General features: G+C 47.7%; 1 protein-coding gene across 3 annotated transcripts in view; it reads right to left on the bottom strand.

Annotated features, from left to right (window-relative positions):
• The window catches only part of LOC100954873 (apolipoprotein L3), a 17,669-nt gene extending 6,142 nt beyond the window's left edge, over window positions 1-11,527 (bottom strand). Inside the window, exons 1-3 of one of the 3 annotated variants that reach the window (XM_023509315.1) lie at window positions 11,398-11,527; window positions 10,414-10,475; window positions 3,735-3,825 (exon numbers count right to left, since the gene is read on the bottom strand). In XM_023509315.1, the coding sequence (XP_023365083.1) occupies window positions 3,735-3,747 (13 nt within the window). In that variant the 5' untranslated portion in view covers window positions 3,748-3,825; window positions 10,414-10,475; window positions 11,398-11,527. Of the gene's footprint in view, window positions 1-3,734; window positions 3,826-9,152; window positions 9,216-10,413; window positions 10,476-11,116; window positions 11,349-11,397 lie in introns of those variants that run through there. The other 2 variants (XM_012814136.2, XM_023509316.1) reach the window with 2 other exon arrangements.
• Between the last annotated feature and the right edge of the window lie 4,250 nt (window positions 11,528-15,777).

Here is a 15,777-nt window from a genome sequence, read left to right as displayed (position 1 = left end):
ACTTGGATCTGCACTATGTACTGATCAGCACAATAGACAGCCACCAGTGTAAAATTATACAAGTGCCCAGATATCAGAGCCCAGATATCACAATAGCTTAAGAGGTAAAGCAAAGCATTAAAGTTCTACTTAACAGGATGAACAGAAATCTACCCCACTTGTCAATTCTTTCAATAAATATGAATGGGTTAAACTCTCCTCTCAAAAGATGTAGGCTGTGGGTGGCACCTGTGGCTCACAAGGGTAGGGCACTGGCCCCATATGCCAGAGGTGGCAGGTTCAAACCCAGCCCTGGCCAAAAAAAAAAAAAAAAAGATGTAGGCTGGCTGAATGGAAAAAAATATATAAGCCAACTACATGCTACCTCTAGGAAATGCATCTAATATGAGAGGATTCATTCAGACTCAAAGTGAAAGGATAGAAAACAATATTCCATGTGAATGCAAATCGAAAGAAAGCTCGTGTAGCCATTCTCACATAACATAGACTACAAAGCAACAAAATTTAAAGAAGACAAAGATGGTCACTATATAATGGTAAAGGGAATAATTCAAAAAGAAGACCTAACAATTCTAAATATTTATGAATGTAACACAGGTGCACCCAGATTGCTAAATCAAACGCCCTACTAGATCTAAACAAGTCATGAACAGCAACATCATAATACCTAGGGACTTCAACACCTCACTGACAGAACTGGACACATTCTCCAAATAGAAAATAAAGAAATATAGCACTTAAATGAGACTATAGAGAAAATGGGCCTAACAGATGTTTATAGAACATTCTACTAAAAAAACTACTAAATATATGTTCTGCTCAGCAGCACACACAGAACATTCTCAAAGATTGATCACATCTTAGGCCACAAAAAATTTCTCAATGAGTTCAACAAAATAGAAATTATACCATGTATCTTCTCAGAGCACAGTGGAATAAAATTAGAAACTGACTCTAACAGAAATACTTAATTCTACACAAAGTCATGGAAATTTACAAAATCTACTGTTAAATAACTGTTGGGTCTAGGAGGAAATTAAGGTAGAAATCGTAAGGTTTTTTGAACTAATGATGAAGGGCACCCAAGTTATCAAAATCTGTGAGATTCAGCAAAAGCAGTCCTAAGAGGAAAATTGATAGCTTTAAATGCCTACATTAAAAAAAAAAAAAGCAAACAACAAACCAGACCGATCACACATCAACAATCTAATGAATCATCTCAAGGAATTAGAAAAGAAAGATCAAACCAATCCCAAACCTAGAGGAAGAAAAGACATGACTAAGGTCAGAGGAGAACTAAATGAATGCGATAATGAAAGAATTAAACAGGCTCGGTGTCTGTGGCTCAAGTGGCTAAGGTGCCAGCCACATACACCTAACGTAGCAGGTTTGAATCCAGCCCGGGCCGCCAAACAACAATGACGGCTGCAACCAAAAAATAACTGAGCGTTGTGGTGGGTGCCTGTGGTCCCAGCTACTTGGGAGGCTGTGGTAGGAGACTCGCTTGAGCCCAGGAGTTGGAGGTTGCTGTGAGCTGTGATGCCATAGCACTCTATCCAGGGGGACAGCTTGAGGCTCTGTCTCAAAAAAAAAAAAAAGAAAGAAAGAATTAAACAGAAGATTTTGTTTTTTGAGACAGAGCCTCAAGCTGTCCCCCTGGATAGAGTGCTGTGACATCACAGCTCACAGCAACCTCCAACTCCTGGGCTCAAGCGAGTCTCCTGCCTCTGTCTCACAAGTAGCTGGGACCACAGGCGCCCGCCACAACGCCCGGCTATTCATGCATGTCTTAATAAAACTCAACAAAAAGCAAGCAAGAAGGGTCAGGAGGGGAGGGGAAAAATTCCACCTAGCAGGTACAAAGCCCACTATCCGGGCGATGGGCACGATTATTACTTCGACTCAAACTGTACAAAAACAACTAATGTAACCCAAACATCTATACCAGCGGTTCTCAACCTGTGGGTCTCAACCCCTTTTTTCCATTTGTAACAACACGGCAATTAGGAAGGTTGAGAACCACGGATCTATACCCTTTGTATCCCCATAATATTCTGAAATTAAAACAAAACTCCCAATCTCCCTTCCTATCTTGGGGTGGCTCCTGAGAAGACTTGGCTTTGTTCTCAAGGCAATTCAGTGAGGAAAAGAAAGCCCTGAAAAAACAGGCCATAGGGAAATGAGCTTAGAGTTGATTAGGATGGGTGGAGGCTTTTTTTTTCCTTTTTCCTTCTTCGCTAAGAGGAGGAGGGAAAATAGGGCTTGGATGGAGGGAACCTACCGCACTAATTCTACATATTTTTTGATGGAGGGGGTGTCTCTGCGGGGTGTTAAAGCAAAATTAAAATAGAGACCAGGCCCAAGAAATTCCTGGCTGAAGAAAACCAACTAAAACAGCTTTAACCTTGCTTAAACTGCAAACATATGTGAAACATAACTTGGGTCATTCGTGATGAATGTTTGTGTTAGAAACAAAACTTAACGTTAGCCAGTCCTGGGCTGCTAACTATCAGGTGGCTATGTAACCAGGAACTTTCCAGCAACGTGAACCAAAAAAGGCAATTCTATACCTGCAATCAATCAAATAATTTCCTTATTCCATCCACGCCCTCTAAATACCTGCCTCGAGAGCCCTGTCACTGTTATACCCAACATATTTTCTGGGTCTAGGGTTTCCCAATTCATGAATTGCTTCTGACTCAAGTAAAAACTTTAACATTTCAGTACTTGGGAAGCTGAGGCAAGAGAATCGCCTAAGCCCAGGAGTTGGAGGTTGCTGTGAGCTGTGACTCCATGGCACTCTACCTAGGGCGATAGAGTGAGACTCTGTCTCTTAAAAAACAAAACAAAACGTTAACCTTTCCTGATCCCTTAGATTTTTCTTTTACAAGGGGTATTTGAGAGAGTTAGAATCGGTCCCTGCCTGAGGCAGTCATACCTGGGGAGCAGGTGCTTAGGGCTGTCAGCATAGCAAGGGCCCTAAACACAGCTGGGGGGGGGTGGGGGAGGAACTTCCACCTGCAATGAACAGGTTCCCAGTGAAGGGGAGAACCAACACTGGACTTCTGTGGGGCAGGCCATGTACACAGGTTATATTTGATCCTTATAACAACACGGGGAATATTAGTCCCATGTCATTGCTGAGGATATGCGCTCCAGGTAACACAGATGGGATCTGACATCAGGGGGACATTTTGTTTTTGTTTTTGTAGTTTTAGCCCAGGGCTGGGTTTGAACACCCGGCCTCCAGCATATGGGGCTGTACCCTATTCCTTTGAGCCACAGGCGCCGCCCCCAGGGAGACATTTTGAGCGAATCCTCCCTCTGAGTCACTCAGAGCAGTTGGGCTGGCCACAGGACAAGAGCAGGAGGGACCCAGTTGCTGTGGGTAACGCCCCAGGGTCAGCTGGGAGCAGCTGTCAGGGAGGTGAAAGGTCAGGGTTGCTGTTCTGCCTACGCTCCCCTCCAGTCCCTGACCTTTTGTCCCTTTCTCTCCTCCCCCACTGCCTACTCCTGCTGTCCTCCACTTCTGAAAGGATGTCCCTGAGAACAGGGCCAGGACAGTGATGACCCTCAGACCCCTGGTGGGGAGACTCTGCTCGGTCTGTCCCGGGCTCGGGCACACTCATCAACCTCTTTCTCAGTTCTTGATTCCTCTGCCAGTTAACTCAGCCTGGGAGGTGCCACCCTCTGTTCCAGGTCATGGGTAGCCAGAGAGGAGGAAGCGTGACTACCTGGGCAGGCCATGGTGCCAGCAGTGCTGTCTCTGAGAGTTCTCCTTACAGCTCCCCAGTGTGTGCCCAGGCTGGAAGGTTCTGCTTCACCCTTGGGGAAGAGAAAACAAATTTTAGGAGGAAATGTGAGCCAGCTGTGGCAAGAGCGAGGGACGAAGGGCCAGGTCTTCGGCAATTCCCGCTGGGGTGGCAGCAAATGCCAAAACGGACTTAACCCAACGTGCTTCTGTCTCTGGCTCTGCCAGCTGCTATTTAAAGAGAGTTACGGCTCGGCGCCTATAGCTCAACCGGCTAAGGCGCCAGCCACGTACACCTAAGGTGGTGGGTTCGAATCCCCAGCCCGGACCCGCCAAACAACAATGATGGCTGCAACCAAAAAATAGCCGGGCGTTGTGGCGGGCGCCTGTGGTCCCAGCTACTTGGGAGGCGGAGGCAGGAGACTCGCTTGAGCCCAGGAGTTGGAGGTTGCTGTGAGCTGTGATGCCACAGCACTCTACCCAGGGGGGACAGCTTGAGGCTCTGTCTCAAAAAAAAAAAAAAAGAGAGTTACTTCACTGCAGCTTCCTCTGCCCCCACCCAAGGTAGTCTTCTCGTCCTGTTGGGGTATGAGGAGACACCCATCTGATAATTATAGAAACAACAGAATCTATGCACAGAAAAAAGTAGAACAGCGAATGTTCCGACAGTTACCTGGGGCTGGGAGCACTGGTGTTCCCTAATCTAACATTTATTGAGTGTCCATGATGTGCAGTGCTCCTTACGTGTCCCTCAGTAAATCATCACACACTCCACGAGATGGATATAATTGGGGCTCCATTTCTTTCTTTCTTTTTTTTCTTTTTTGAGACAGAGCCTCAAGTTGTCGCCCTGCATAGAGTGCTGTAGCATCACAGCTCACAGCAACCTCCAACTCCTGGGCTTAAGCGATTCTCTTGCCTCTGCCTCCCAAGTAGCTGGGACTACAGCCCAGCTATTTTTTCGTTGTAGTTGTTGTTGTTTGGCAGGCCCAGGCTGCTGGATTCGAACCCACCAGCTCTGGTGTATATGGCTGGTGCCTTAGCCACTTGAGCTACAGGTGCCGAGCCTGTGGTTCCATTTCTAAGTAGAGGAAATTATGAAAGTTAGGTAACTTGCCTGAATTTTCACAATAGTGCTTGAGTGAGGACTCAATGCCAGTCTTTCTGATTCAAATCCTATGTTTTCAATGGGATTACTCTACTCACTTAAATACACAAAAATATTTATTCATGTATATACATTTATCGTAGATGACTCTTCTCATTACAAAACCATATCTTGCACACTGTGCCCAGGTCTCTGACGTGGTGAGTTTACATGAGCTGTGCTGGAGAGCCTTTCATCCCACCACAGCCTGGACCCTGCCAGAGGGCCCAGCCTTTGCTGTGGCCCCTGGAGCTGCCCAGCCTCTCTGTTCTGCTCCACTAGCTGTTGGGCCTTAGATTGTTTCCCCTTCTCCTCCTCCTCCTCTACTTCCTCCCCCCCTTCCTCCTCTTCTTTCTCTTTCATTCCTCTAATTCTTCCTCTTCCTTCTCTTCCTCTTCCTCCCCCTCTTCTTCCTTTTCCCCTTCCTCTTCTCCTTCCCCTTCCTAAGACAGAGTCTTTGTTGCCCAGGCTGAAGTACAGTGGCAAAATCCCAGTTCACGGCAACCTCAAACTCCTAGGCTCAAGTGATCCTCCCTACTCAGTCTCCTGAGTAACTGGGACTACAGGTGTGCACCACCACACTCAGATAATTTTTTAATTTTTATTTTGGCATAGAAAGGGTCTCACTATGTTGCCCAGGCTTATCTTGAACGCTTGACCTCAAACAATCCCCCTGTCTTGGCCTCCCAGAGTGTTAGAATTGGAGGTGTGAGCCACTGAAACTTTGATATTGTTTCCTTAGGCTATTTCTGGAAGTAGAATGACTAAGTCAGAGGTTATCAATATTTTTAAAAGTTTTCCTACTGAAAGCCACTCTGTTATGCAAATAAATTGTACCATGAAACTATAAAAACTCCAGAAGAAAGTGTGGGAAAAACTCTGAATATTATTGGCCTAGGAAAAGAATTTATGAAGAAGACCCCACTTGCAATTGTAGCTACAATAAAAACAAATAAATGGCACCTTATTGAGTTAAATTTTTTTTTTTGCATAGCTAAGGACACAAAGCAAAGAGACAACCTTCAGAATAGGAGAAGATACTTGCATGCTACAAATATGACAAAGGGCAATAACCAGATTTTACAAAAAACTCCAGCAAACCAATAAGAAAAGAGCAAACAACCCCATTAAAAACTGGGAGAAAGACATGAACAGAACCTTTTCTCATGAGGACAGATGAATGGCCAACAAACACGAAAAATGGTCATTTGTCTCTAATTACCAGAAAAATGCAAATCAAAACCAATTTGATGGGAGGCTGAGGCAAGAGAATCACTAAAGCCCAAGAGTTTGAGGTTGCTGTGAGCTGTGACAGCATAGCACTCTACCCAGGACAACATAGTGAGACTCTGTCTCAAAAAAAAAAAAAAAACCACTTTGAGTGGTCATTTATTGTTTATATGCCTTTTCATAAGTACTGAGTAAGAAAAAAGAGCAGCTGCTGACATTTGGAGGCTGGCATGGACTCTCAGGAAGGTCACATTATTCTCCTGTGGACATAAATAATCTTGCAGATTATCCCTCAGAAAGGGTGGTTCTGAGACCATAATGGGGCAAGGCCACTTCATAATTTTGCCTAAGCACAGACAAAAACAAGGTCTCTGTGCCACCCACAAAATACCAAACACTAAAAGGAACAAATGCCTGTTACTTCTTTACCAAGTACAGCTTTGTCCTTGGTCTTCCTGTCCACGGATAAGGAAGTATCCCTCTGGTCGGCTCACCCCACTGCCTGCAGCACCCAATCTAGAGTGGGCTGTGTTTCCTTAGACCCTCCTGCCCAGCACCCAACTCCAGCCCGACTCCTATAATAGGCTCCACCCTACACCCTCGTACTGAGGTGCCCAAGGAGCTCCATGGTGTGTATTCACCGTCACTAAACTCAGCACGTTCGTGCTCACTTCGGCAGCACATACACTAAACTCAACACATTCAGAGGACTACAGGGGTGTCCTGGTGGCCTGGGGCTGGAGAGCACTGACAATAGAGATAAACCTTTGAAGAGGAAACAACAAATAGTGGTGAGCGCCCCTAGAAGGCCCACCAAAGATAGGGATACTCCACGCAGGTCCCTTTCTTTCCAAGCCACTGTGGCACATCCACAGCTGGCACATCCATTTCCAGCTGCCGGTGTTTGTCACAACAAAGTAGTCCCCATGGCACCCCCATACTTTTCCATCCACCAGCTCTCATGCAAACCGTCTCCACTCCCATCTCCCACTCCCCGCTTGCTGTCACTCATCTTAGGGACCAAGCACCCAGGATGTGTCTTCCAGAGTCCTCATCCAGTGGGTGACTGGGGGACCCAGTACTGACCAATGAAGCAGCAGGGCAGTCTGCTGAAGGGCTTCTGGGGGTTTCCTGCTGTAGGAGGGCAAGTGTGATGGGGAGCTGGATGCTGGGCTCCCCAGTCCCTAGGGCTGGGCAGCCTTCCTGAAATCCTAAGCCAGAAGGGTTAAAAGGCAGCACTGAGCACAGGAGAGTGGGGAGGGCAGGAGAGCGGGGATGGCCCCAGCCTGCACCGTGGATCCCGCCCTTCTTCATCATTCCTGCCCTGGCACTGACCCTTGTGGGGAACCTTAGCAGGGTGTTGCCCTCCTGCTTGACTAGTACATGACCAGTCTTCTGGGGCTGAGGCTGCAGGTCAGTCAATTCCCAGAAAGGCCATGGGTGCCTGAGAAAGTGCGGGTGGCACCTGAGCTACCTGGCCCTGTCCAGCTGAGCAGCAGAGGGGGAACACCTCACCCATTGGCTCTGGCCTGAGCCTCCCAAGGCAGCAGGACAGAGATTCTCAGCAAAGCAGCTTCCCTTGGGAAGGAAAGGAAGGGTTAAGAGGAAGATGCAATGACCTACAAGGGTTAAGTTCAAACCCCTCAGCCCAGCACACAGGCCCTCCTGATGCCCTGCTGCTTCCCCTCCTCCCCATTTCTTGCCTCAATCACTGGGGTACTGGGTTCCAGGTACCTGAACATCTCCCCACTGCACCCTCAGCCTCCCTGACACCAAGAGCTTTTCCTCTGCTTCCCAGTGTAAGAGTAATACCTGTGCTTAGAGGCCCAGCTCCAAAGCTACTTGTCCCTCCTAGCTTCCCAGTCCCTGCCTGGGACCCCTGACCTTCCCGCTTACCCGGTGTGGCGCTGTGTTGCAGTTCTTTGGGCTCCTGCCTCCCCCTTATTTGCAGCGACCTGCTGGGCCCTGGGGTATCGATTCCCCCCACCCTCTCTGACACAGCCTAGCTGGAATCCGTGGGAGGCATTACTTGGACCTAAAAGCAACCAGCCTCCGACAGCACAGCGCGGCCTCAACTTCACCTGTAGCTGAGCAATTGCATCCGCTTAGCTTTGCTATCTTTGTGAGCAGCTTTTTCTGGTAGAAAACAAAGAAAACTGTGACTTAGATTTCACTCAGATTACTCCTCTGATTTAATGTGCTTTTTGACAGTTCTGTCAGTTTTCTGAGTTTCTGCCTATGTCCTTGTGTGTCCTCCCTCCAGCATTAACACTTTTATACGAGGAGAAAGAAAACCAAGGATCCCAGTTGAAGTCTGAATAACGGTCCTGCCTTGACAACATCATTCTGAAGCTGCCCCTCCCCTGGGGTTGGGTCCCCAGTCCAGCTCCCTCCAGGTTCCCTACACCCTGCTGCCAGGGACTTCGAGGAGAAGGAGGCCATTTCCTTATTGTACTGGTGGCTCCTTTGAAAGCACACAAAATGTCTTGTTCCTGCTGAGTGCGGTGGCTCATGCCTGTAATCCTAGCACTTTGGGAGGCTGAAGCAGGTGGATTGCCTGAGCAAGAGCAAGACCTCGTCTCTAAAAATAGCCAGACGTAGTGGTGGGTGCCTGTAATCCCACCTACTAGGGAGGCTGAGGCAAGAGAATTGCTTGAGCCCAGGAGTTTGAGGTTGCTGTGAGCTATGACTCCATGGCACTCTACCGAAGGCAAAAAATGAGACTGGGGTGGCACCTGTGGCTCAAAGGAGTAGGGCGCCGGCCCCATATGCTGGAGGTGGTGGGTTCAAACCCCCAGCACCTGGCCAAAAACTGCAAAAAAAAAAAAAAAAAAAAATGAGATTCTGTCTCACCAAAAAAAAAAAAAAAAGAAGAAAAGAAAAGTCTTGTTCCTTTTTGTCTCTAGGAGGAACCCATTAAATGGAGGTTAGAGAATCTCAAACCTGTCCCTCAGACATCCCCAAGGGAAGGTGTTTGGGGAGTGGGGAAACTGATCCCAGATCCTGGGGGAAATCCTGACTTACCGGATTTTTGGAGGATCAAGTGAACAGAGGAGGAGCAGTAGTCTTGGAGGTGGAGGAGCCCCTTTCTCCAACTTACCAAGTCCTAGTTCATCAGTGTGCAGTAGTGGTCAGAAGGAGGGCCATGATAAGGGTCTGGGGGGGGGGGTCCCTGGACTGGCCTCACTGCTGTCTCTCCTGGCCAACATACCATAAAGATGAGAGGTTCCGGCATAGGAATTTGTCCTCTCGGCTCCGAGGGTGAGCCACCCTATTCCTCCTCCTTACTTCACACACCATGGCAGTTCCTATTCTGTCCCCTTCTAAGACAGGCCACTGAACTGTCTCCTCAAAGATCCTGGGCAGCTGGCCTGGCACCTGTAGCACAGTGGTTATGGCACCAGCCACATATACCGAGGATGGCAGGTTCGAACCCAGCCCAGGCCACCTAAACAACAATGACAACTGCAACAAAAAAATAGTCGGACATTGTGGTGGGCGTCTGTAGTCCCAGCTACTTGAGAGGCTGGGCAAGAGAATCACTTAAGCCCAAGAGTTTGAGATTGCTGTGAGCTATGATGCTATGGCACTCTACTGAGGGCAACATAGTGAGACTCTGTCTCAAAAAAAAAAAAAAAAGTCCTGGGCAGCCTGGGTTTAAAAGGAGTCATCAGACCAAAATGATCCCTCCGGCTCGGCGTCTATGGCTCAACTGGCTAAGGCGCCAGCCACATACACCTAAGGTGGCGGGTTCGAGTCCCCAGCCCGGACCCGCCAAACAACAATGACGGCTGCAACCAAAAGATGGCCGGGCGTTGTGGTGGGCGCCTGTGGTCCCAGCTACTTGGGAGGCAGAGGCAGGAGACTCACTTGGGCCCAGGAGTTGGAGATTGCTGTGAGCTGTAATGCCACGGCACTCTGCCCAGGGGGACAGCTTGAGGCTCTGTCTCAAAAAAAAAAAATGATCCCTCCACAACAGTGCCTCACCCCAGCACACACTAGGTAATGGAAAGCAATATCCTGAGAATGGTATTTACACATTCTCAGTGACCTTCAAACTTCATAACTACAATGGCAAGTGGTCTGGGGCCCCCTATGTCCAAGCTTTCTTCTTCCTTTAGGGATAAAGTTGAGAGGTTCTGGCATAGAACCTGGGTGAGGGTCTGCAAGAAAGGAGAGGAGGCCAGGCCAGGGACAAGGAAAGACTCTAATAAGGGGAAAGGGAGAATGGAGACTGACCAGGTGTAAGCTCTGCTCCCACACAGTCACAGAAGGCTTTTATTACCTTATAAGTAGAGCTGGAAAGGGGCCTTGAGTCCAAAGTACCTCCTGGGCTCTTCTCTAGTCCTGGTCAAGATTGTGGGCATGTCTTTAGGGTTAGGATTATGGGCCAGAATATGGGTAGGATATTTCTAGGAACTCTAGTCTTGAGGCACTCCAGGAATCTAGAGTGAGGGGAACTGCTGGTTTCTGACCTGATTTTCTTTTTTTTGAGACAGAGCCTCAAGCTAATCCCCCTGGGTAGAGTGCAGTGGCATCACAGCTCACAGCAACCTCCAACTCCTGGGCTCAAGTGAGTCTCCTGCCTCCGCCTCCCAAGTAGCTGGGACCACAGGTGCCCACCACAACGCCCAGCTATTTCTTGGTTGCAGCCATCATTGTTGTTTGGTGGGCCCAGGCTGGATTCCAACCAGCCACCTTAGGTGTATGTGGCTGGCACCTTAGCCACTTGAGCCTCAGGCGCCGAGCCCTGACCTGATTTTCTAAAATGGCTGTGCTCCTGTCAGGATTATGAGAATTCCTTTCCCACACTCCTTATATCTCAACAGAAACCCTTGCCCCTATCAGGCCTCAGCAGCAGCACACTTGGGCCAGCCTCAGGGTGGCCAGGCCACAGGACAATTGGCTGGGCTCTCAGTTACCTCCCCTCCTCCACCTCTTTTCGTTCCCCCAAATTTCCCAAAGGGATGGGAGCCCCCAACATCTACCTTCCTCCTGGAGTCACCTGGGCATGTCTCAGGAAGTGGGGACAGGAGCTGAGCCCGGGAGCTCTGTGAACCTGTCTTTGTGAACCTCCCTTCCCTCTCTGCTGTTCAGGGGCCCAGGGACAGGAGGGAGAGGTCAAACACAAAACCTGGCGGCAAATCCAGGCTCTGCCACTGCTTAACCTTGGGCCTCTATGAGCTCATCTAGGAAATGGGGACAAAAATCCTTTTCTTACAGAGCTGTTGTAAGGAGGTGGGGGGAGGTTGGATCATCCCCAACTTACCAAGGAGTCCTCTCCTGGCTGAGTGAGAACAAGATCCAGCTCTTCTTAGCTGTTTGGATCCAGCTGCTAGCTGTGCATTTGCATAATAACCAGGCTTATCTCTGGGCTCCTGGGTACTCTTGGGAACCTGAAAAGGAAACTGAAAGTCACAACTACTATGAAACTCAAGATCAAACTGACCGATCAAACTGACCAACCAAACATGCTGCTTGCCCACAACACCCTCAGTCCGTCCCACCTTCCCTGTTGACCCATGTAGAGGAGCAGCCCCATACCTGACGTTTAGGTGCCATCAGCATTAACACAGGCTTCCATGCATACCAGGTACTTATTGCATACTTACTGCATTGCCATTGCTGAAGGCCACACCCATGTGGCTTCCCACAGGTTCTTCTGTCCTGAGCACCTGCTTCCACCATTGGGAAAAATCACGTTCATTCTTTAAAGCCCAAATCTGGCATTGCCTCCTCTGAGAAGCCCTCCAGCATCCTCCCTGGCAGGGTCCACTGCCCCTTTTCTACTCCCATGGCCTGTGGGGAGGGGCCTAAGTCTACTGCCAGTGCCCTGGCTAGTAGGTCATGCAGCTGGTCTATTGTTGGCCTTTTCTGCTTTGCCCCAGGGAGAAGCCCCTGAGGGTAGGGCTGGACCACAGAGAGAGGCCAGCCTGAGCCTTCCACTGCAGCCAGTTTCATCTTGCACAAATGAATGCCCATGGGGTGTCATGGCCACCCTACCTCCTCTGTACTTGGCCACACACATGAGATTTTTAGGGAGGAACAGAAGCATGACTACACAGGAACCACATGCTACAGTTTGCAATGCATTTACTTCTCCATGGGACTAGAATTTTATAATCACCCCCTATATGGCTCGGGATTATGATCTGATTCTGCAGATGATGAAACTGAGGCAGGGCCATTCATCCAGTGGCTCAGGGGAGGAGTCAAAGCTCAAACAGAGTTTAACCTTTATTTACATTTTTATTTTTTAAGTTTTGTTGTTGTTGTTGTTGTTGTTGTTGTTGTTGTTTTGTTTTTTTGGCCAGGGCTAGGTTTGAACCCACTACCTCCAGCATATGGGACTGGTGCCCTACCCTTTTGATCCACAGGCGCCGCCCAACTTAACTTTTTTTTTTTTTGCAGTTTTTGGCTGGGTTGGAACCCACCACCTCCAGCATTTGGGGCTGGTGCCCTACTCCTTGAGCCACAGGCGCCACCCCAGAGTTTAACCTTTTAACATTTGACACTTGGGACAACTCCTACTTGATTAAAGTTATTTTCTGTCATTTTAATTCTGGAACCTCTGTTAATGGGAAAAACTCCAAACTCAGTAGAAATAATTTAAAGAGGTTTATTCTGAACCGAATATATGTGACCACTGGACCAAATAATCCGGCCGCAAGAGGTCCTGAGAAAATGTGCCTGGGGCAGCTGGGTTACAGTTGGTGTTATATGTTCATGGAGACAAGAATTACATGTAAAATCATAACTCAAGACCCGGGAGATGTTCATTGGTCTGGTCTAAAAGGCAGGACATCTTGAAGGGGAGGTGCTTATAGGTTATGGGTGGGTTTGAAGCCAGAAAAGTGGCCTACAAGATGGAGTCTGAGAAGCTAAGCTGAAACAGTACAGCTGGCCTACTCTGCTTAGCCACATTCTTTCCCACAAATCTTCCATGATTATCTAGCTAAGATTTTACCAAGGTTATGAGGATACTTATCTCAAAAGGCTTGAGTGGAGGTAGTCATACAAAGACGCTAAGTATTGTTCCTTTGTTGTTGTTCTCTGATGATTCCGTTAAAGCCGTGGTTCTCAACCTTCCTAATGCCGGCCCTTTAATACAGTTCCTGTGTTAAAGGTTACTTTTAAATACTAGAGTAAAGGTTACTTTTATTACTATATTATTAAAGTGAAACTTACTTTTATGCTGTTTAAGTATTGTTACATTGTTAGAATAAAGACTATTTTGATGTTTCCTGTCAGATGAAGTTTTCTCCATTTGTTTCCTTGTATTTCATTATGAAAATTATTAGAATTGGCCGGGTGTGGTGGCTCACGCTTGTAATCCTAGCACCCTGGGAGGCCAAGGAGGGTGGATTGCTCTGAGCTCAGAGCTTCGAGACCAGCGTGAGCGAGAGTGAGACCCCATCTCTACCAAAAAATAGCTGGGTGTTCTGGCAGGTGCCTGTAGTCCCAGCTACTTGGGAGGCTGAGGCAAGAGAAACACTTAAACCCAAGTGTTGGAGGTTGCTGTGAGCTATGACTCCAAGGTACTCTACTGAGGGCCACAAAGTGAGACTCTGTCTCCATAAAAAATAAAGAAAGAAAGCAAAAAACAAAACAAAACAAAAAAACCCTTCAAACTAAGAAGATTGAAAACCAACTGAAGGCAAAATTAAAAAAAAAAATTATTAGAATTGTAACTAAGGCAGAACAGTCTTTGAGAGACGCTGTTCTCCAGAGCTGGCCTTCTGACAATAAAGCTTATTGAACTTAACCCCTGTCTCTGCATTTGGCTGACCCTGACAGGTGGCCAGAACCTCTTCATCCAATAACATTTCCAAATCCTTAGATTTGTAATAATATTAGCCACAGGGCACACACTGGCACATATCAGCTCAAGTGAGCTCAGGCAAATTGATAGCCAGCAGGTGACTTAAATTTTGCCCTGAATGGCCTTAGGTCCTGTTAATAATTTGGTATCTTACTGTTTGAAGTGTCTATAATCTCCCCTCCCTTTGCTTGCCCAGAAACTCTGTTTAGTTTTCCTACAGTATCCTTCCGTTGGCCAAGAAGGAGTCTGTTCAGCAGTAGGGGGGCTGTGTGCTTAGGGTTTTATTTTAGTTTACATCTCCCCTTCTCCTGATTTTTCTTCCCTTTACTAGCATAACTATTCAGCTTGACAGCTAGGACAAAACCACTGTGAGATGTACAACCCAAGTAATAAGGGCTGTGGCCGCTATGAGGGGGCTTCCCTGATAAGAACGCAGAATGAACATTGGCAGTGTGAAAGTTGTCAGTATCAAAATGGAAATCACCTACGTCAAAACCAAACTCAATGGAGCCAGGAGGTCAAGACGGTGCTCTCTCACACAAATTTCCCTGATAACAGGAGCTATTGAAAGGAATTCCACCAAACCACAACCATGCACCAAGAAAGACTCACAGTTTGACAAAGCCATCTCTATGAGGACATCTGCCCAGCAACTGCCTCCTCGTTCTTGGGCTAATGCCACACTTATTGTTAATTTTTGTAACCAATGGTCAAAAGTTCAAACAACTCATGCAATCCTCCTCATTTTGCCTTTAATAACCTCTGCTTTCCTTTATCTCCCTGGGTATGCCCATGTCCCCTACCCTGGGGTACTATGGCCTGTGTGTCCCTGGATTTGCAAATCCTTCTGTTCATTCCAGAATAAAGTAGTTGTCTTTGAAGAATTGCCCTCTGTTGTTACTCTAAGTCAGGCGTCCTCAAACTATGGCCCCGCGGGCCACATGCAGCCTGCCTAGGACATTTATCTGGCCTGCTGGGTGTTTTTGCCGCGGCTGCCTGTCCTGCTTAGCAGCCAACTCGTCCTGGGGCCTGCAGTCTGGCCCTCCAATGGTCTGAGGGACAGTGAAGTGGCCCCCTGTTTAAAAAGTTTGAGGACCCCTGCTCTAAGTTGTCAGTAGACTTGTTGAACATAATCTCATGGTGAAGCAAGCAGAATGGGGCCCATAGATTAAAATTAAGGAAAGAACTAGGTATTTCTTAACCCAGGGACATGAGCAGAGACCATCCATCTGGAAATCCTAAAGATCTGGGAGGCTGAGGTGGGTGGATTGCTTGAGCTCAGGAGCTTGAGACCAGCCTGAGTAACAGCAAGACCTTGTTTCTACTAAAAAATAGAAAAACTAGCCAGGTATTGTAGCAGGCACCTGTAGTCCCAGCTTCTTGGGAGGCTGAGGCAAGAGGATTGCTTCAGCCCAAGAGTTTGAGATTGCTGTGAGCTAGGATGCCACGATACTCTACCCAGGGCAGTAAAGTGAGACTCTGTCTCAAAAAGAAAGAAAAAATATATATATAGTGACCATAAAATAGGGCTCATCTTGACCATTAACATCAGAGGAAATGTCTACAGCTCCAGAGACAGGATCTTGGCTATAATCTTTGGTCTAGAAGCAATTTCAGTTCACTGAGACGGCAGTTCCAACTCCATGGGGGATGTAATCTTGAAATTGCTTCAGATGGCATCAGAGGACACCCTAAGTATTTCCTCATGGAAGCTGGAAGGTCTATAGCCAAGGCCCAGAGCCACCACTCCACCCAGCTCTGCCCAGCCCATGAAGAGGGAAGCTTGGCTCAGACATCATGGGTTGTGCATTCCAGAACAGGGAGCCC

The sequence above is a fragment of the Otolemur garnettii genome, unplaced genomic scaffold, assembly GCF_000181295.1.
Source record: "Otolemur garnettii isolate 467f Iridium unplaced genomic scaffold, OtoGar3 scaffold00007, whole genome shotgun sequence".
NCBI lineage: Eukaryota > Metazoa > Chordata > Mammalia > Primates > Galagidae > Otolemur > Otolemur garnettii.
This window is presented reverse-complemented; position numbering and strand designations above follow the sequence as displayed.